The 22953-nt window shown below is 36.4% G+C and overlaps 1 protein-coding gene across 3 annotated transcripts; it reads left to right on the top strand.

The window, feature by feature from the left end:
* The first annotated feature begins 4008 nt into the window (after positions 1-4008).
* Positions 4009-22758, top strand: ENO4 (enolase 4). 3 transcript variants are annotated; one of them, XM_035329887.1, is made up of 15 exons: positions 4010-4312; positions 5242-5370; positions 6451-6641; positions 8160-8293; positions 10366-10532; positions 10770-10901; positions 12341-12406; positions 13183-13245; positions 14627-14794; positions 16203-16328; positions 18507-18702; positions 19680-19747; positions 20285-20402; positions 22251-22473; positions 22505-22758. In XM_035329887.1, exons 1-14 carry the CDS (start codon positions 4166-4168, stop codon positions 22424-22426), a joined length of 1881 nt encoding a protein of 626 aa, XP_035185778.1. In that variant the 5' UTR covers positions 4010-4165; the 3' UTR covers positions 22427-22473; positions 22505-22758. The 3 variants fall into 3 exon arrangements, with proteins under 3 accessions (XP_035185779.1, XP_035185778.1, XP_035185776.1); XM_035329885.1 differs by having other exon boundaries at positions 4011-4312; positions 22251-22758; XM_035329888.1 differs by lacking the exon at positions 12341-12406 and having other exon boundaries at positions 4009-4312; positions 22251-22758.
* Positions 22759-22953: the final 195 nt, after the last annotated feature.

A 22953-nucleotide genomic window follows, 5' to 3' on the forward strand; every position in this document is an offset into this window, starting at 1 on the left:
TAGCCAGTAGCAGATAAATTACAGGTTACTTCCAACCATCCCCAAAGCTTCTGTACGTGGAACTGCAAGTACTGCTTCTCAAATGGTTGACCAAATTTCCAAATGTAGGGAATTTCTAATCCAATAGAACAGGTAAGAGGAAGACCCAAAGCCTAAAGTGTGAAACTAAAATAAATTCAGATTAAAAAAATAATAATAATAATAATGTTGGAAATGCTCTTTGGAAATTGACAGATTTAAAATAAATAAATAAATAAATGTGTTTTAGTGCTCAGAACCTTTAAAAGGTATCAGATAATCTTTTCCCATCGAGGTATCTCATTTCAACAAACTGGGGCCAGAAAAATAAAAAAGAGTAATTTCCTTCTCATATGTTGCTTTTTATGATTTCCATTATACCGCAGGTTCAAACTAGCACATCCAAGGAAACCATTCTGACCATAAAAAAGAGATGATTTACATTAGAGTTTTTCCCTAGAATCAATAACCCAGCACCAGAACTAGAAAACTTAAGTAAACGTTCCTGCTTTTCTACCTCCGGCTCATCTCTGAATTTGCTTGCTGTTTGTATAAATCGCAGACGCCTTATGGCCGCCTTGCCACATGATCTTTAAATTTGTATTGTAACGATGCGTGAGAATACATTCTTATTTTCATGCCATAGAAAATATTTAACATGAATATCACAAAGCCTGGTAACATTCTAAGTCTGTATATATTTAAAAATGTATTAACATTTCAGCGTATCCTGTTGAAACAATCCTGACAAAGATCCTTATAATCCATCACTCCAAGGTCCTGGAACTAGGTAGGCTTCAATAATGTTTTAAAGCTCATAAAAGATACTTCAAAATGCATGCACAAAGATATCATGTAATAAACTCCTGATATCCTAGACTACAACTATCGTAGTATTCCTCCACAACAGGTGCATTACAGGAAAAAAAAAATAGAAAAACCAGTTGCATCTCAGAAATTTGAGGACAATCTTTTGTAAACTCAAAAATCAGCTGAAAGACTTGACCCTAAGTACTTCACGTTCCAAATTACCTTTAGAGTTGGAATGATAAATCAAAGCCTATCAGCTCTCATGTTTTAGCTCTGTGGCCTCTTTTGGGAAGGCTGGGCTCACCCTTGCTCAGCATGAGCTGAACAGACACACAGGAAGAATCCTCAAACTTTAGAAATAAATGAGTATTAAAATCCACTCAACTTGAAGTAACCATTGGAGCGGAGAATGATTAGCCAAGGCAAATGAACACTTATATGAGTATTCTGGAAATAAACAACACTAGAGAAAAAAAACATGACCTAATAGTCATCAGAGAAAAAAAACATGACCTAATAGTCATCAGATATTTTCAAATATTCATTATATACATTACCCAAGTTCTTGTACATTTTTTATCTAGACATAAAGCCCAATCTAAATGTTATACATCCTAGGACCAAAGCTTTGGTTTAGTCTCGTACGTAAAACCATATTGAACTTTGTTACTCATGTTTATCCTACATAAAATATTAAGAATTAAAAAAAAAAAAAACACTACAGAAGTATTTTTTTGTGTGTAAAAAGAATTTTTAAAAGCCTTTTCAAAAAACTAAAAAGCCTCAAAAAGAGTAACATACGTGTATAAGAGTATTTGTATTGCCAGACTAAAAAGGCAATCCTGATTTTATTGGAAACGTCATGCAGTTTTTATGTACTCAGGCTTGACTTCAAAGAAAACCCTGTCACTGGAATGAGCACACATTACTCTTCTGTGAAATCCTACAAGAACACAGATGGCAGTGAGACCATGATCTTAATTGAATTAAGGGGCACTTTTATGTCTTTAAAGCAACATTTCAGAATGGCAAAAATCAGATCCTTTATGCAACACGTAAGCATGCCATAGTATACTTGGTTTTAGAGTACCCAATAGCATGTTGATTGGCACCAAACTTAAAGACTCATGTGATATATAAAGCAACTTGGGAAAAAAGTAATGTAAAATAGTACTGTATCATAAATGAGGGGTAGCTGATAACAATTGATTTCCTGGCAAAGGAGTTAGAGTAAAGGCAAAAGCAGTTAAAAAAAAAAAAAAATGATGTACAGCTTCTCTGGAAAGAAATACAAAACTCATTTCTCCATCCACCCAAAATATTACACGAATATAAACATATAAACGGAACGTGGTGTAGAGGCCACCCCTAGGAAAGTCACGATAGCACACTTACAATGTTGGTGGCTTGGTGCTTTTGAATGTAAATGCTGATGTAAGTGAACATTTTTATTGTTCAAAAATTAAAAAGAACTAACCTAGGGTGTTATTTGCACCTGTTCATTTCTCAAAGGACAGATCCACACCAGTCACATGCTTTTGCTCACAGGGTGGGTTCCTTGTTGCTCACTACATATACTTTGATTAGTGAGTTTTTAATTACACTTCAGCCTGTTAGCACTATGGGGCCAATAAAACTAAGAGAAATAGAACTAAGTTCTTTTCATTCAACACAACTGTTAACTAAACACCAATTAATTACACCCACACAAGCCTAATGAAGATAATGGGGTTGCAGAGAGTTCACCGATGGTATGAAGTGGCTTGCAGTACCCTAACCTTAATCAGTTAAATACTTCATAATAGGTAGGATCATAGGATAAGTCATCCTCTTTCTGCATGCTTGCAGTTCCTATTACTGTTAATGGAAATTACACGACTGCAGATAATTCATGCAACGTTCACTTGATTGTGAACCTAAAATGATAAGTCGGGAGGGGAATCCATACTAGCATTTCAAATGGTTAACTAAAAATAAAAGGAGTGCATGGTAATTTTAAAAAGTGAGTATTAATCTCCTTTGATTCTTTGTTTTCCTGAAACTAGCAAGGGAAAATTGACAAGTTTGTTTTCCCAGACTATTGATCAATACCAATACAGCAACAAACAACGCTGTTTCTCCACAACACATTTTGAACGGCGGAAGGTGGGAAAGCGAGTTAAAGGCAACTGAAATTTAGCAGCAGATACCTGTGCCAAATCACATTGTATTGCCTAGAAGATGCCCACAAAGCACCACATGGGCACCATCGCCTCAAGAAATACATTCTTACAGAACTACGTAATTAAAACTTAAATGCTGGGGGCCAAGCCGGCAGGAGCAATGCAGGTCTGAGTCCGTTCCTCTCAGAACACCCAGCTGAGCGCCTGCGCAAGCCCCTCAGGAAGAGCAACGCGCCCTGAGGAGCAGCGGCCCACCGCACTGAGCTGCTCTCAGCCAGCAAAACCTCACCAGATATTTATTCTCTTTCCCTTCTTTAAGGCACGGCTAGTGTCAGTTTAAAAACTTCTTCGGAGGAAAAGGCTGAGGGATAAATAAAAGGAGGGAAAAAAAAAAAAAAAAAAAAGAGGGTTTAACTCTCTAGAGAGGTACCGTGCTATTTCTGAAGGATGTGAAAGGGAAAGAAAATGATTCAGTAGGGATTTTTCTTCATTATCGCCCAACCCAGAGAAGTGAACATACAATGAGCAAAGGTCTACACATATTGATTTTAGAGCTGAGGAAGTGTGCAGCTAACAGCTTTTTAAGTATCTCCATTTTCAGTTACTTCAACAAAATTACCAATGAACAGTGTAACAAAGTGAAAGTTTTTGTAGGAAATTGCAGACTAAAAATGATCATTTAGGTTGTGAAACGTTTCTTTTCATTGAAAGTAAAGGGCTTTTAAATGCAGAAGTAGAGTTACTGGGGCATTTTGCGGCGTTATCCTCACTAGACATTTCACAAACCATAATCTGTCTCTCTTTCAGGATGATAATCTTACACAATTTCGTTGTTCGGCGACTTTTAAAACTGAAGAGCGCCTGCCCCAGGCATTCTGACTTGGAGGATCACAACCAGCCTCTGAGGAAACAGCCAGCGCCGCACCAAGGAAAGACACCAAACAAACACCACCCCTCCCTGTCTCCGGGGGGCAGCTGCAGGACCCCCGGGGCCAGCCGCAGGACAACGGGGGCGCTGCCGCCCTCACACGGCGCTGCCTCCCCCTTGCCCGGGGCCCGCCCGGCGCCATTCCCCCCCTCAGCGCCGCGCTTCCCGCCTCAGGGCCAACGGCGCTCGGCTCTCGCGAGAGAGAGGGGGCGCCGCCATTTTGTCTTCGGGGCCGGCGGGCGCTGCCATGGAGCCGTGTGGTGGCGGCAGGCGGCTCGGGGAGCTGCGGCGGGAGGCGGCGGAGTATTACCGGGGCCACCGAGTGCCGCAGCGGATGGAGGAGGCGCTCAACGCCCTCTTCCCGCTGCGCCCCGCAGATCTCTACGGGGCCTTGGTACCGCGGGGGAGGGGCGCAGTGCGTGAGGCGCCCGCCCCGGCTGCTCCTGAGGGAGGCCGCGGGGCTGCTGCTGCCTCTGGGCGGGCGGAGGCTCGGCCAAGGTTCCCTGCGACCCTCCACATGCCCCTCTCGAGTGTCCTCTGGTCCTCAGGCAGCCCCGGCTGTGATAGTTCTGTGCAGCATCACAGCTTTTTGCTGTACGCTGGTTGCTGGTCTCAGTGCAAAGGGAGGGTACTTTGCCTTGGGAGGCTGTTGGCGGGCATCCCTAGTAAAACTGCTGCTCAGCACACTGATGCCATGGGCCAGTTGCAATAACAGAGACTGGGCACATTTCAGCTCTTCTTGAAAAGAGCGTGGGCCTCACACCAGTTATATCTGGTATCGACAAAATATCGTAGGGAGTCCTACTAATGAAACAGCTGTTAGTGATGATACAGCACCTGCAAGCAATACAAATAGGGTGTAACTCTTAAAAATAGTATGGGAAAGTGTGTGGAAATGAAGCATTTCACTATCTCCAAGTGTTTTGCCATCACCAGGGAAAGATGGGTAGCACATGAATAGCAAGCACAATGATTGTTTTTGTTATGTAGTGTAAATCCAAGTAAGCTTTGGGCAAACACCTGTTTTCTGGGAGGGCTAAGGAGATATTTGATGATACCCATCACTAGCTTTGTAAAATAAAACACATGTCCATCTAACCTGGATATGACTTTGGACTTTCCATTTAAGTTGGATCTGTTCTCTGGAATGATTCTTAAGCAGATGCTGTGGAAGTAAATGTGCAGTGTAACTCAAGTGTGTTGAAGATTGGGACATACAAATAGATTTGCTCAACGGTGGATATAATCTAAATTTGTTTAATGGAATAAAAACCTGTTGGCGTAGCAACTGACTTCTGATGAGTTGTTTCTCTTTCATTTAAGGCTAACTACTTTTCTACATTTTCAAAAGCTCCAGTAATATGCAAATTAGCTGGAAGAAAAGTTCTTGATGGAGTTGGTAAACCAACGTTAGAAGTGGAAATATATTGTACAGTTAAAAACTATGAGAAGGTATGAGCTCCTTCTTCCTGTTTTATTTTATTTAATAAGACAGTATCAGGGAGATGTACCATTGTACTCATATCCTAGTGAACATCTTAGTTTGCATCTTTAGTGAAAAGATGAATCTCCGTGACTCACTAGTTGAGTACATAATGTGGTATGTACTCAAAAATGTCATGAAAAGTTAGCCACTGCCAACAACTATGAAAACTTGATGCTCTGTGAATTAGACAATACTTTTTGGACAACACTTGCTTACTTTGTGAGTGTAATGACAGAGCATCTTTGTATGTTAAACTTTTGTCTCTCTTAACAACGTATCGTGTTGCATTTCCTTACAGCCATGTCTAGCCCTGTAAGTTCATTTACCATCTACATTCAATGCTAAAGAATAGTACAGTGTCAACAAAGTATAGGTGAAGGAACTTTTACTTTGAGATGATGTGGGTGATAATTAAGTCAAACATATATCTCACCTGCACTTAAACTATGACTCATTTCATTCTTGATCCCTAAAAGGAGTCATTTTAAAGGAATTAAATATAACTTCAAATATATTCACAGTATGTAAAGTTAATACTATTAATACAGGCAGCTTTGTGATACCTATAAATGATGTTTCCATTGGGTGAGTTTTGTAAGTATTGTTCGTTCTTTGGGGTACAGAAAGATAAACTTAAAATACCTAAATAAGACAAGTGATAACGAGTGATAGCGTTAACCATAAATGCTGATGAATCATGGTACAACAAGCTAACAACAACTGCAATAGAAGATGTCATAATGACAGTATGATCTTTAAAATAACTCCATTCTATTCTGATAACAAAAGGTGTATGTAAAGCAGATCTGTCACAGGGTTTTGGCTTAAGTAGTTATAATTTAGATGGAGAAACTTGAATAAGGTCTGTGAGTATCAGAGTTTAAGAGACCAGGAAGGAGGTGAAAAGAGATTAGTTAAGTGGAACAAACAGTTCTGCAGATAGGTGCCTGTAGAGCTGGTAAGGACATTTACTTCTTATTCTTTCAAATGACATTTCCAAATTAAAAATGAAATAGCGTTCTAAGTCTTTTTACGTTATTTTGCAGAGGATTTGTTCTGTTATAATGTCTTCTCATTCTCACGTACCCGAAAATGCTTCACCTGAAATAACTGAAGGTGATGAGAAAGAAAGAAATGACACTGTTACCACTGCTGTGGAATGGGTGAATGAATCCCTGAACACAATGTTAAGGGACTTGAAGCCTACTGACCAGTGTGAAGTTGATAAGATGCTTGGGTAGGTCTTGCATGTGATTTCTACTCCTTTATGTTACTGCAAAACAAGTTATTGCATTTGAAATACTGTTAATTTATATGTAAATGAAAAACATATACAGTAATGCTTTAATATTTTTGTCTCTTTTTATGATATGAAGTGCATTTAGGATATATTACAGTATATTATTTCCTGCTGCTTCATAATAGTGATATGAAAATTAGCCTTATTTAATAAGGATTTATAGGAATTAGTTTTTTTGGGGGGGGAGGGGGGGAATAGGAGTCTGAGAAAAAATGCTTGAACGTGTTAATGAGTATAAGAAACTCATTCGGTGCCAGTTTAATCGGGGGCGGGAGCTTTTTCACATTAAAATTCTGCTTGTTCTGTTCATTGCACTGCAGGGAAAAAAATGGTATAGAAGGCCTTTGTGTTATGTCTTCTGCACTGAGCTAGATCCACAGGATGGATAGATAGATAGATAGTGTTCTCAGGATCTATCGGAGTGTTTTTTTCTGGGCAGGGTACTCCTAAAGGATTTTTATTTGGAGTAATTAGTTTCTTTTAGCTGATATTCTACACTTTCTTGGGAACAAAGTTTTTCCAGTAAACAGTCACAAGTATTGTTTCAGGCAAATATTTCTTAGGGGAATCTCAAGTGAAAATGGCCGTTATTTTTCCATTACAAATAAATATTTTTGTTCATAAGAAAAAAAGCCCTGCGGTAAAAACACTGCATGTATCTGAATGTATTTTTACTGGTGTTAGAGAAACTACCTGGCAGTGTTACGGCCTCCTTCACCCTGGGAGCAGTAGTGTGGCATGTCGTCCTGTTCAGTCTGTAGTTGGAAGTGTTTCTCTCAGCTGCCTGAATGCAGTGATGCTTTCCTGGAGGGGTAGGTGTTGGGCTGCCACACTTAACACAAACTGTGGCAAACAGACCTAATTGCCTTTCAAGTGGATTAGTTGGAAACCTTTCTCAAGAGAGTAAGGACTCGTTTTGAAAGAAATTCTTCCATCTGAAGTGAATCTAAAGACTAATACATTACTTAACGTTACCTTATGTAGCTTACATGCTCCCTTTGTCTGAATTGGGTGTCTGTGTGACCATGGATGCAATTTCCACTTCATGCACGTAGTTGAAATGCAGCTACTCTGAGCTTGCAACCACCCAGATGATAGTGTACAACTGAACAACTGACCTCTTGGATGAGCAATTCAGGCTAAATTGTTATATGTCATAAAGTTATGACAGGATTACTGTCTGTTACTACCCATGCAATGCAAATTTATCCTTCTCACTAAGATTTGTTATACCTGCTTATGTTTTTTTTTTTTTGTTTACCCAATGATGCAGGTAACTACCAAAAGACAGTCATTTATTGACTCACTCAGCTTCACACAATGAGGCTGTGGCAGAAACTCAAATAGATGCTCTTAATCCATCTCCCAGCATCTTCTTTTAGCAAGTATAGTGTGTCTACTTTTCACATGCCTAACGCTATTTTGAACCAATAATCTTTATGCCTATTCTCTCAGTGAATACTTTAGAAAAAAGGTAGAAGAAAAAAAAGAAATGCAAAAGGAAGAAGAAGCAGCAGCCCCTCTTCCCCTTACTTCCTGCGTTCCATCAGCAGTGGCACTATCTGGGAAAAAAAAGGCAGCAAAACCAGGTTTTAGTTCATTTCCTTTTTATATTTTCTGTAAGACCTGTAATACCAGTATTGATAAAGATGCTAAAATACTTCTGTGGACACTAAAGAGTACTGTCACACGTTCAAGGGGTTCATTTATTCTGTCCTAAATCTTTCTGCTCACAGCAGTTCCTCCTTCAGAAATGAGAGAGGGAAACACACAGTTTTCTCATCATTTGCTTGCATTTGTTGAACAGAGTTTCTGCCTTTGTTTTACAGTTGTCTTAGACAGGAGGTTATTACTCTTCAGAGTGAGGAATAAGAATGGAGGAGGATGCAAATGAAGAATAAAAATGAAAATGATAAGGAAAGAAAAGAATCAGAACCGAAAAGGAAAATGGAAATAGAAGGAAGATAGAAGTTGAAAAGTATGGAAAGAGAAAGGGAGGAAGGGAAAGTTGTGGCTAACACTGACAAAAGGAGGAAATAAAGGTGAAAAGTGAAAAAGAAAAAAGGAAGGGGATGACATGGAAAAGACAGGAAATACAGAGTGAAAAAAGAAGTAAGCAGACAATGCTACTGAAGAAAAAAATGGTGCAGGAGTAGAGAAACAGGATTACTATATATAGCAAAAAAAAAGAAAGGAAAAAAGTATGCTATGTTACCTCCATGTATGCATTATCCTCAGAAAAAAAGATCTTCCCGTTGTCATGTAATGTCCTATTAGGGCATAAAATGTTGGCAAATTACCATCTACTTACCAGTTTAATTTGAACTCTCATAAAATACCAGTAAGACCTCCCAATTAATACATTCTGTATGTGTACTCTTAAGTTCTCCTTTCACCTGAAACAGAACATCTGAAGCTGTCAGGTCCATCCAGATATCATCATGCTGTATATTGTATGCTTAGTCAAGGTTCTACTGATACCTGTATTAGTTGTTTTTATTTATTTTAATTTATTTGTATTTGATTGTAACATTGACTGCAATACTATTGCTGGAACCAATATCTCAGTATTAGGAGTCAATGATTGTAGCTTCTTGTGACAGGAGAGCAGTAATGGATGGCACCTTTCAGCAGCAGGTGCTTTCAGAGAGAGCATCCATAGTGTCATTTTAGCAGGTTTAAAAATAGTGTAGTGGAAGGAATCTCTGGAAGACACAGCATTTACCGGACTTGCTCAGTACTAGGTTACCAGTGTTCCGTGTGTGTAGCTCTTTATCCTCAATGTAAGAGGTACAGAAATTATGTGCAGCATGTGAATGATGTATAGTGTAATCTGTGTATCCACTTAAGGTCCTTGCGCATATTTTATTGCCTATCAGAGCTGTATCCTGCAGCATTTATATTTTATTTAAAACTTCCACTGCAAATTAACACGTGTATGTGTCACTCCTATTAGGAACCAAAGTAGCTGGTCAGATTTACAAAAAATACCCAATGCATATGGGTTTTGAGAATCAGTTTCACACAGGTGCTTACTGGTAAGAAGTGTAGGTAACAAGTATAGTAGTGGGAACTGTGGGGTTTCAAGCATTTTGACAAAAGTTATGCTACTGTATCTGAAGGGGAAGTAAGTTCTTCTGAAAATTTACCAAGACTACATGTATGGAATATTTAAAAGACCTGATCTGTTCTCTTTCTGGAAAACCTAACTGTAGTAGGCCGATCTTTTTTCATGCTCATTATTAGAAGAAATCAAGTATGCGCACTCCCAATCAGCTTATAATGTAATATTCCAAGATGTTTATGCAAAAGCTGAGCATATAAGGAGGCCAATAAAGACTACTGAAAACATGTTTATAAAAAGAACCTGAAAAATGGTGTGACATTACTGCATATAAACATAGATTTCAGTGGCTGAAAGATCTCTGAAGGAGATTTGAATCACATTTGAAATCAGTGTGAGGCCAGATACTTTACTTACTTGTAAGGTCATTTCATATAAAGCAAATGACAAGTTTAAGGGAAAAAGTGAACTGACTCTTTTGTTACATATTGACTACACTACCAAAACATGACTTTTTATTTGCTTGCACAACCACAGTACATAAGTACATGTTTTAAACCAATAAAATATTTAGCTACTACTTTCTGTCTCACACAGGGAAGATGTCGATTACAGAGAGAACAATCCCACCTGCAGAACCCATTGAACCAGTGCTTTGTGGCAGCTTAGCTATTGGGGGAACATCACTTGCTGTAGCTAAGGCTGGTGCCACTATTAATCATATCCCATTGTACTTACATATTGCACTGCTGAAATATAATCAGGTATGTGAGACTTTTGTCATTTACTTTATTTTATTCCAGTTACTACAATTCTAGAATTTTGAAGTCAGGAGTCCCTCACGAAAGTGAGATTAAATATACCTCATAAAATATATCCAGAAGACAGTTCCCTATGGCAGGCTTTGAACTGGCCCTGTGCCATAACTAAAATATACATTTATATATCTAAAAATGATTCTCTTTTTTAACACTTTTTTCACACGGTACTCCCAATTACAGGATTCACCTAAAGAAATGACTCTGCCACTTCCAATGATTACTCTGTTGAACTGTGAAAAATTTTCACCTTCAAAACTGAAATTAGTAAAGGAAGTCATGCTCATACCACCAACTCACTTATCACTCAAACAGGTACTGTATCATTTTTTTTAATAAATACAAATGTATATTCTATAAATTTCACATAAACTATACATGCATGTGAATATATAGATCTTTTCAATACAATCCTTAGAATCTATATTTTTAATTTTTTGTTTACTCACAAGGTCAAAGTTTTAACGAATGTTAGTGCAGAGTTCTAACACAAGGAACATTAAAAGAGCTAAACAGATGAAGACTTAAATGAAGATACATGAACATTTTAAGTTTAAAATGCATGTGTTAGTATACAGGAAAAATCAGTGCTTTGAAGAAGATGCAGAGAAATTCTATTATACAACAATAACAGACTAGTCTTTTTTAATGTTTTTTTTTTTTTAATTATTATTATTCGATTATAAATAGTATGAGTTGATCTGCAGCACATATACAATAACAAAACTCAACAAATTCACAGCAGAGCTTAAAATCTTTGGGAACAAATTTCTTTAAAAATTAAATTGTGAAGATAGATGGGAATACAAAGCAGAACAAAATCTATTCAAGGGGCAAGAAGGATGGATGAGACAGACTGGGTCAACACCCTCTTTTTGTTTAGCCATGTGTTGCATTAAAGAATGTATCTGCACAAGATGCCTACATTAGGGCTCTGATTTCTACTTTGTATGCTGGTGACCTGAACAAATAGCTGAGCTCGATTCTCTTTCTTTTTCCTTTTCCTTTAGATTTTTAGAATTGTCACCAAGAGCTCTTAATAAGGTTACCAATTCTGTACCTCTCAAAGACTTAATGCCTCCTAGCGCTCATGGGAAAGTAGCAAGCTGCTTGCTGCAGTGCAGTAAGCGTAGCAGGTCCTCCTGTGTTGATCTGTTGTCAGCTGTAACCGACTTCTGCCCCCTTCAGTTTGCCTTCACTGTCACAGTTTAAGAAAATGAACTGTGATTTACAAAGTTAGCATTAAACTTTTCCTAACTCAGTGGAAAAGGAAAAACAGCCCTGTGTTAAAAGCAGTGGATTCATTTAACTGGAGTGTTCCTCCATTCCCCAATGTATACAACAAAGACAGTGATTCTTTTCCTGCTTCCTGGAAATGTTGTCAGAGTTTCCAGTTAGGAACTCTTAGAAAAATCACAATTGTGGACAGCAATTAAGATCTTCTCACTTCTCGGATATTAAGTAGACCAGGATATTGTTTACTTCTTTTTGGCCAAGAAACCACTTTTTTAACTTTCTTACTCAGCAGCATAATCCAATAATTCTGTTCATTCCACTGCTACTAACCCCTTATCATTGGACACTGGACTGCACTCACCTGTGGGTGGGAGATACTGGTATGGAAGTTTGAGTGTTTGTTTTTTCTTAATACTATATTGAGGTCTGCATTTAAAAGCGTGCTCTCTCTCCTGATTTAAGCTGTTAGAATGAAATAATTTATCTTTCTTTTGAAGAATACTGTTGTTTCATTTCAGGGCATAGAAAGAGTTCTGGATATACAGAAAGAAGTGATGAGACTGTTGGAGCCTGCAGGCAAAGTGGTACAATAAAAATGTGTTAATAATGTGATACACTTCACTTGACATTTCTACTGCTATTGTCTGTTTAAGCTTAAACATAGAACATTTAGCACGTTATCACATTTAGCCTTATGGCACAGAATAGAAGATTTGTTTCTGACAGATGAGTAAAACATTGGTCATTTAGTGATATTAAATTAATGAAGATAGAATAAAGCATTGTTCTAGGCATAGGAAGACTTTCTAGTTCATTATTTGAACCAGGAGAAGTCCACTAGGAAAGAACGATATCAGAGTGAACATATGGTTCTGATCCTGCTAAGTCTCACCCACATGTAACATATATTTGTCAAGGTATTATTGCAGTAGAATACTAAGCTCAGTATTTTTATATGCTTTTTGCAAAGTGAGGTTGTTAGATTTCTCCTACTACAGAGTCTAGATTATCATTTGCTAGAACCCTGGTATTACTGATGGGTAGGTGGGAATATTTTGAAAAACAGATAATGGTTAGGGTAATGCCAAAATAGAAATAAGCATTTGAAATAAATTACCACCACAAAATAAAACCAGATAGTTGCTTAGAGTTTCTTTGTCTTGAATACTATATCCTAAATTAAATATTTGCAATCTCTTTAGACCAAAATTCAGACTTTTGGTCTAAAAAATAGTGGTTTTTTTTTATATATATATATATAAATTAATTAATTAATTAATTAATTCTGATACCTCTTTGTAATTTTGGGGCTTTTCCATAGCATTTTTTCATTGCTTCTTTCTTCCTACCTTCCCAACAGCCCAGTCCTCAACTAGCAGACAGTAAGAAAGGCAAAGCACATAATACAGGGAAGAAAGCTCCGGTAAGAAAAGAGATTTTCATTTTAAGCCTTCAACAAGGTATTAACAACAGCAGGGAACCAAAATGTTCTTAAGAAATGAAACATTAATCTACATTACCACTTTGGAAAGGTCAAGGCAAGACTTTTAAATACTCCAAATGCCCATATTTTACATGGTAATTTAGATGCCTCTGACTATACCTTGCCTTCCTGTAGACCATTAACAAAAAGGGAATTCTTCGGGAACCTAGACATTTTTCTTACATGGAAAACCCTGTTAAGTCATCCAAATGTGGGCCTGTAGCACCAACAGAATGCATGCCCTTTGTTCAGGTAAGCCTGAAACTATTACCTGTAAGGCTTGCATATTGTGCTCTTTGCTAACTCTTGAAACAACTCCCATCTTAATCATGCTACATGAGGTTCCCAGTTCCTGCTTGAGGTTATCAATAATGGCAGATAGGAACAAGTAGCTGAAGGACAGCACTTGCAGTAGTGGCAGGGCATTATTTTTTCTGATTCAAATTGTTTTTGTTGTTGTTTTTTGTTTGTTTACTTTAAAATCTGTAGATTATTGATGAGTTTTCAAAAAAATAGATGGAAATGCCATGCTGGTTTTGCTTTCCTTTCTGAACTAATTAAAATATTATCAGGTAAGAATTGTTGCGTTTGTGGAGTATACAAGACAGGATGAGCAGAAGTTTTCAAACAGTTTTGTTGCTTAAACCACACAAAATCTGTCATTGCTAATCAGCTGGCCGCTATTTTTCTGGTGGTTAATTTCCACATTCTTATCTCTCTGTGTACTGCAGTAGCAAGCTGTAATTCCTTAAGGTAAAACTAAGGAAGCGATGCATTAGATTCTCTGAAAAAAATAATGTATTTAAATAGGAGAAAACTAAAGGAGATAGAAGGGGGACTGAATTTTAAAGTGGTAAAAACATCATGCTAATTTGATTTTTTTTTTGGAGGAAAAAAAGGACAAATGACAAAATAGGCAGTGTAAGAAATCATTAAAACAATAAGTGGCACCTGTTTTTTCAGTGTGTTGGTGTCTTATAATGAAGGACTGCCTACTAAAGTTTCCTAGGTTTTTCTTTACAACAGTGACAACTTCATTTTAGTCAGACTTACTTTTGAGCCTGAAGCAATTTTTGTAAACCAGTACTGGCCATAAAAAATGGGAACTACATGACTAGACACGTTTCCAAGGATGATACGTTTTCTATCTATTAGCATTTGGTAACCCCTTATTCATAGAGAATTGTCCTTAAAGTTCCTAAAGCAATTTGTGAGAATGGATTTATATTTTGATAACTGAAGGCAGGTTGTAATGACAGTGAATACATATGTGAGTATTATTTATGTGTAAATAAATAGATTATTTTTGTTTTATTTCCAGCCACAGGCCTTAAAAAGAGTATCACACTTAGGTTGCCTAATAACAGGATGGGATAATCTAGAACAACCTCTACTCCTAATGCAAACAGCTTGCAACAACATAGGTCTGGAGCTGGGAACAGATGTGTATTTAGCAATAAATTGTGCTGCTCATGAATTAATGGATTACGTAAGTTATTTTCATTATCTGTTTTGTTGGTTTATTTTAAAGAAATATATTTATTTGTTAACAATTTACTATTGTATTGCAAACGCACTTAGAAGCTTCCATATCTGTTTTCCACAAGCAAACCAAAAGTTTTGTCTCTGCATTTATAAATTATCTTTGAATCAGTCCTACAAGTGTAGCAGATACTTTACTGGATTGTAAGAGCAAGGGGACAAGCCATGCAGACCTCCTTCCAGTCGCCTGGTGCAGTGGGAGCCATGAGAATGCTGACACGCATTCCTCCTCTGCAGCTGTACCAGCATACTGATGCACCTTGCCTGGAATAAGGCTCAGTGGACCAAGGCAACCCCCCGTTATGCCTTGCAAAAATCTGTTACTTTCATGATTTAACCTTTACATTCAAGTGACATAAGCCTGCCTGCATTAGTGAGCTTTATTCCTTTTCTCTGTTTATTAATTTTTCTTTTTTTTTTTTTAAGATAAAGTGTATTTATCTCCAGCTGAAGTCCTTATGTTCTTGCCCCTATTTCCAAGATCTTTTTTTTTTTTTTTTTTTTAAGCAGAAAAAGAAACTTGCTATTCTATTTGGTTTAGTATTTCACGAGATTTTGCGTGTTTAGGTATACTATATTAGCAAATCTACTAGTAGTGTATTTTGTGAAACAGTTGCTCTCCTGACAATTTATGATGTCTTAATCCTATTTCAGAATGAGCAAGATCTTAATGAATGAATTAAAAGTAATAATTATCAGCAATTCTATAACTTTGTTATTGTACTCTTAAAGTCAGTAAAGCAGTGTTTTTTCTGGCACAATTTGATAGCATTCCCTTAATCATCCTTGTATGTTGCAGCTTATACTTCCCATAATAATGAGACTAGTTGAGAACTTTTTTTTTACTTTTTTTTTTTCTGAGAGGACAAAGAAGCAAGGAAAGGTATTGTCTTATTTTTGAGTACTGAGGGTATGCTTCCTTCTCACAGCAATATTTTTTAATGAAAATGAGGAATAAGAATTAACCTTTTTTTTTTTTTTTTGAAGTACAGAGAGATTTTTCATAAAAGATATAATAAAAATACCAAATACTACCAATTTTATGACAAAGTTGTATAAAACTGCCAGCGTTGCCTAGAAGATGCTGAAAGAGATCCCCTTTGTTTTGGGAATGACATCTTTGGCATGAGATCACTGCAGTGTACTGTTACTTGAGGCAAATATTTCTGTAACAATGTGCACATAGACATAGAATAAAGTAGGCAAGTGAACATGTACTTATTGAAGAGCACACAATCCACTGCCTTCATGGAGATGCTAGTGTTAAAAGACCTGCAAGCTTACATTACTATTTTTTTTCTTTTTTTTTTTTTTGAAGTATTACCACTCATCTTTTACACTTTTTACTTTACTAGGTGAAAGGAAAATATGAAATACTTACTGGAACATTCAAAAGTCCTGATGAAATGGTTGACATGTATGTGGAACTGATTAATAAATTTCCTTTTATTATTGCATTAGTAGATCCCTTAAGGAAAGAGGTAAGATAGTTTATTTGAGACCACTGAGTTTTTCACATTTTTACAAAACATACAAAATATGAAGCTTCTGTTTTCAGAGTGTTTATGTATAGAAATACCAGTATAAAAAAAAGGTAATAATTCATTTGCGTATCTGTGATTGGCAATAACATTTTTCAATATGTTTGACCTAATTCCTGATAGAAAGTAATCTATCACGAACAGAATATGGATGGTACAAATATTGTAAGGAATAACAGGATTATTTTTTTAAGTGGTTGAGGTTGCTAAACTACAGTCATTTTTACTACATTTTCCTTCTTATTTAAGTAAATAATTAAAATTGTATTGTAAAATAAAATTACAAAATTCAAATGGTATATAAATGTTATTACATTAGGCAAGAGAAACTAAAAATTTGGACATAGTTATACATTTCTTAGAACAAATGAAAAAAAATCACATCACAGCTATTCTTTACAATGGAGATTTCTACCCGAAGCCAGAACAAACCTGTAAATAGCACCATTGCTCAGCAGAATTTTAAAAGTCTATTTTATCACTGTGATCAAAGTTCAAAGGGTTAATCGAGTGTGGGCAACAGATTACAATAAAGTAGAATACTGTTAAGCATGTTACCAGGTTATTGTTGGATTAAAGAAATTGCACAACCTCAAATATTAGCATTTATGCATACAATTCAGCTTCCATATATTACAAAAAAGATAAAAACGTAGTTGAAGCAGAAGCTACAATTGTGACCTAGATTCTACAGCTGCACAACTTAATAAAAACTTATTCTTGCTGTGGAATTGTACACTTTTTTTTATACATAACACGACTTTTGTTTTCCTTTAAAAAAATTTGATGAATATGAATGAAGGGGAAACCAAAGTGTCTTTATGAATCTGCCAAGTGCCTGAAACAATAATTCTGAAACAGATGAACTGCAAAATCCAGTCTTTAGCTGAAACTTTAAGAACTTTTTTTATTATTATTTTAAATATTGGTGTATATTGTTATCTCACTCAAGGTAGGCTTGCTTCCCTGCACTGTTTCAAACTGGCCCCTATATTCCAAAACACCAGATTATTCCCCACTCCTGCCAGGGCTGCAAACTTTGAAAATTCTTATGAGAAAAGATAGTTGCAACAGAACAATCTGCAGAAGAATTGCAACAGATCGTGAAGTAATGTTTGAAATAGAGTACTGTAAAAGAAAACGCCTCTCCTCCTCCCCTCCTCAGAAATCTGCAAAGTTTACCTAAGCCACATCCTTGCCACAGATAATTAGGTCCTTGAGGATTAGCTCTGGTACCAATTCAACAATTCCAGACAGCAGACCACTTTAGGGCTTAAGTTTAAGCATTTGTCCATGCGTCAAAAACCTCATTTTCTGTTACACATGGGCTTGAAAATTTCATAGGAATGGAGTTTCATATTGCAAGTATATAGGTACAAGTTTCCGTGATCCATACACCGAGAATTATCAGCAGAATTACTAGCTAGAAAATTAATGTGTTTTTAATATGAGAATTTTATATGCTGTGGACATAAAGAAAAATTAATTTGTAAATTTCTTATTTCAAATTATTTACATATTTTTATCCTTTATTTCTCTTTAAATCTCAGTGCATTAAAATCAAGAAACAAAGACCCTAAAAAATGGAGGTTTGGTAGAAAGAGAGTGTTGTATTTGGCTGTTCCCTGTAGGTCTGATCATCCTCTCCTCGTATCTGTACTGAGTCTGTGGCTGCCTCCTGTTTCCTTAATTTATATTCAAATAAAGATTATGACACTTCACATATTATCACAATAATGAGACTTTTAAATAAAACAATTGAAAACTATTTTATAGTCCATGAAAATTAAATACAATTCAGGAAAGGCAATTAAAATAGCAAACTCGTACAATTAATTTGAAATATTTAAAACTGTCCCTGCGTCCAACTGGCTTTGATTAATTCCAGATTAGCATACTTGTTTTCCAGCAAAATCTTAAAATTCAAACAAAATTCCTGTATTTTATTTTTATTTGGTTGACAGGTTTAAAATATAAAATATATGCTTCTAATGGAGAATATCTTTAGGATGAAAGACAAACTAATTTTGTATTTTATTTTTTAATTTTTATCTCAGTTAGGGTTTTCATTCTTTTTGGTATTTTAAACTGCAGATATTTACTTGATTGTTTATGCAGGACAGACAACAATGGAATAACATTTGTTGTGCTCTTGGTTCCAAATGCTACCTGATTGCTGAAGATGTTGCCACAAATATTTCCAAACTTAAAGTAGACCAGAGTATGAACGTACCGATGTGCAGTGGTGTTGTCCTGAAATACATTAATCAAACCAAGGTATCAGACCTCATAGAATTTACTGGACTTCTAGATGGTGAGTAGAGGAGTTAAAACACTTGCTTTCAACCCTTACAAGTCAATAAATAGTGTTGCTACATCCATAAATATTATATACTTTTATTTAATAATCACCACTTCAAATTTAGAAAACGTTTGTCAGAAGAAACTAAAATTCATGTTTTGATTCACACATCTGTGTTCAGGAGCTTAAAACAGGATGCAGGCTTCAACTCTAGCAAGGTAATATGTTGTGGATGTTCTGAATGTGGATGCCCTTTGACACTGCAGCTAAGTGTTGTACAGCTAGGTAATAGAATTTAAATAAATGATCTGAATAATAATCTGAATTTTGACTAATATTAGCATTAATAATTAAGAAATCCAAACAAGTCCAAAATGTTTAAAACTGCAGTTTACATAATTATTGACTACATATTATTAAGCCTTTGTGGTAACAGTATTTGTGCAGTTTTTTAGTTTTTATTTTTTTATTTTTTTATTTACCTTTATAGTCAAGGAATATATGGACAAATTTAATGTATCCAATTTTATAATTTCCTTCTCCTTATTCTTTCAAAAAGCCCAGAATCACTATATCAAAGTGAGTAAATAGCAATCTAAACATTTCATGCAGTCATGAGGGTAAACTTATAGCGAAGCAAAATCATTACTATAATAAAGAGCATATTTAAAATAAATAGAACAGCCTCCTGGCTTGTAGGATACATTACCAGAAACATCAGCTAGAGATAAGATGTAGGATAGCATGTTAGATATTTCCTTATCCATGCTGAAAATAAAAGACAATGTACTGTTAATGCCATAGTGGTAGCAAAGTAATATAGTGTACATTTTTATGAGATGGGTTTCATTGGTTTTACTGCTGTTCACATTTAACCATAGAATGCCCAAAGGGGGGAGGAAAAAAAAAAAAAAAGAGAGAAGTCCAATTTATGTGTCGAATTTATAAAATATATACTAATGAAGGTTTTACACTCCTGTTACATATAGGTCAAAGACATATTACCATATTAGGAAGTCCAGATGGAGAATCTTCTGATGATAGCCTTGTGGATCTGGTAAGTATTGAAAGCTGTTCAATTGCAGAATTGCCAAAATACTGCTTTTAACATGAACTATTTTTTTTTAGGAGAAAGCCTGTTTCTGTGTGAGAAAGAAACAACATTTTATGAAACGGGCTTTTTCTAGAGTTGCTTTTTTCCCCCCACAGAGAGTTAATTTAGTCTGAAGAGAACACACAGTAAATTTGCCAAATCAGGGAGTATATTCAGAAGTGCACAGAATCTATTTGGTTGCATTAGTTTATAAAAAATGTGAGTTAAAACATTTCTGAATGGTAATAATACTATATATATATAAATTTAACACTAATAATATTTAGTCTTTTGTATTAAAACTACATTTGCAAATAAAATTTCCTATTGTATGCCAGTGAAAATTATTGTTTGCATCCAGCAAGTCTTTCATCAAGAACATTTATTATTTGTAAAAAGATAAGATTGTTAAGTTAGAAGTAGGATACTGTGTATAATAATTACAAGTGACATCACTTCCCAAACCATATAGTTTTAAAATACGCACTTTCTTGTTTTAAGGCTGTTGGACTGGGTGCCAGGTTTATCAAGATGGGAGGTCTTTCCCGTGGAGAAAGGGTGACCAAATACAACCGCCTTCTTGCTATAGAGGAAGAACTGGCCAAGAATAGAACGCTACGTATGAGCTTCTTTCTTACTTTGTTTTCAGCTTGCAATGAATACGAGAACAAAGATTGGAGGGAGAATGATTGAAACTGCACCACAGGAGGGAAGCGAAATCAAAAGACTATAAATAAGCGCTGACAAAAAAAACCTAGGATAGCACTTGCCACAATGTATATTGTTGTCCTAATGGATTATCTGTTTACTGAATGTTAAAATAGACCCCTTCTTGAGGAGTAGCCTACATTAAGCCTTTTTCCAGAATTAATTGGTAGGAGTCTTGAAGCCCACGGTGCAAAAGGAACAAAACAAAAACCATGCATATAACTCTCCGAAAAGCTGCCAAAATGGAATTTTAGGCCAAATACCCCACCTCCCTCAAGCCCCTAAACATATATTGCTAACAAAATGTCATTTCACAACCCCTTTGTGTTCCATGTCCAGCAAAATGCATTTGGAAAGCTACAATTGCGTGGGTAAGCACTAAATAAAACCCAAGAAAAATCCAAGTTGAGGATGCACATTCAGCCTTAGCCACTTGTATGCATCTGTCTGCATTTCATGATCTGCATATTCTTTATGCACCATTTTCTAGGCTGTTAAATGCTTAACAGATCATTAGAGCCACTTTTCACTTGCTCAGGTATCAATCAAGACAGAATAAAGGGATACAGTCTTGAGGGGAAGGAGAGGAAGAAATGAAGGAAAGGGTTTGCACAAATTTATTATAGCTAACTAAAAGAAAAACGAAGGAGCATTAAGTCATTTGATCTTGTTTCTCATCATTTTATGTTCTATGAATGGCATATCAGCATTTCACATGCAAACATTATATAACAAAGTATTTTTTATAAAATACTGGAAAATATTACAAATTTTGGAAATCTCCCATTTGCTCATTTATAGTCATTATAAAAAATAGAAACAAATTCATTTTGATGAGTTTCACAGAATGTTTTCAAAAGCAAGACAGATAATTATAAACAACTGTGACCTTGAACTGCCTCAACAATATTAATATGTTCCCTATTCAAATGGAGGTAGTCTAAACAAAAGAGCTTGAGTTTGACAAATATTTAAAACTGTATCTCATGAAATGAAATAGCATCAATTCCTGAAACCGTTAATCATTTGGCAGAAATAAAATCCAATAACTAAATCAACAGCAGGGAAATATTGAGATAGCATGTCTGAGCCGCATACCAAACTCTTCATTTGGCTGGGCTGCGAGCTACAAAATACACTGGAGAGCTGAGCAGTAGAGGACTCTGTAAGTGGTGCGTAGCTGGGAGGTGACATTGACCCATCAGGAGTCCCCCCAGGACCAACTGAAGCAGGCCTGCAGCTGGGCCCAGGAGCACCACAACAACAGGAGCCCACAGCGCTGCCTGCTGCCCTGCAAACACAGACAGCCGATGGGAACCTTTGCAGGAGGTGCAGAGGAAGAAGGATGTTCACAAATAAATAAATGAAAATAAAAAAAGGGGGACAGCAAGAGCCAAGGTGGTGAGCAGCAAGGTGAGATGATTAGCAAAGAAGGGAACACAATAAATACCCAGCTCAGGCTGTTGTGAATCATAGAATGGTTTGGGTTGGAAGAGACCTTAAAGACCATCTGGTTCCAACCCTCTGCCTTCCACTAGATCAGGTTGCCCAGAGCCCCATCCAACCTGATCCCTTGTTTCCTAGGCCCAGACTTCTAACAGTGTTTAGAGAGTTTTAGAGACTTGTGTAAGCATCATGTGGAAGTTTTTTTCTTAAAAAACAATAAAAATAACAAAATTCTGAGTGCATCAGAGAACATTTCAAGATACTGAATTTCAAGAAACATAAAAACAGGCTTCTTTTTTCTCTTCTGTTACAGGGTCTGAAGCAAATTTTGAATTTACTGATTTTGCTGAAGAAACACAGCCAGAAAAACAACTGACTGATGCAATTCCTCCCCCAGCACAGGATTTGTTGCCTCCAGAGCCCTCTCAGCCAGCCAGGCAGGTTCACAGTTTACCTGCACAACTCCCAGATAACAGCACACTGACCTAAGTTGCCCCCCAAATTAACTTTTGGGTAAATTTCTAAAAAATAATTTTGGTAAGGAACGCATATATTGACTGCTACTTAATCCATTTATTTTCAAGTACTTCAGCTAAAAATTTTAAGCATTCAAACATTAGCTGCTTTTCCCAGAAGCCCATTGCTTCCAGCTGAAACCAAGGTAACTGAACAGTGACTGGAGTTTGAAAATACTGCAAAATTCTGTGCTGTATTTACAAATTGACCAAACAAATGCTTCTGTGTTAACGTCAAAACTAAATGTTTGTTTAGAGAAAGTAGAGATCTCTCTCCACACAGAGTAAGCTATTGACAAACAGTAAAAAAAAAATAAATAAAAATAAATAAATAAATAAAAAACCACCACATTTTACAAAAAACAAAGGCCTTAACTGTTATGCTGCTCCAGCCTCTCCCCACCCCCCCCCCACAACCTCAGTGCTGCTCTTAGATCTAGCCTACAAGGGAAATTTTGCTCCAGTTTTAGCTAGCTAGCAATACAAGTGCATCACTGCAAA

Source organism: Oxyura jamaicensis, chromosome 6 (assembly GCF_011077185.1).
Source record: "Oxyura jamaicensis isolate SHBP4307 breed ruddy duck chromosome 6, BPBGC_Ojam_1.0, whole genome shotgun sequence".
Taxonomy (NCBI): Eukaryota; Metazoa; Chordata; class Aves; order Anseriformes; family Anatidae; genus Oxyura; species Oxyura jamaicensis.

Excerpts from the sequence above, each read along its gene's own strand:
- ENO4 (XM_035329887.1), top strand. The coding sequence starts at position 4,166 with ATGGAGCCGTGTGGTGGCGGCAGGCGGCTCGGGGAGCTGCGGCGGGAG. Across the intron at positions 6,642-8,159 it reads GAAGTTGATAAGATGCTTGG|TGAATACTTTAGAAAAAAGG; the intron begins GTAGGTCTTGCA and ends CTATTCTCTCAG. Across the intron at positions 18,703-19,679 it reads ATTTACTGGACTTCTAGATG|GTCAAAGACATATTACCATA; the intron begins GTGAGTAGAGGA and ends TGTTACATATAG.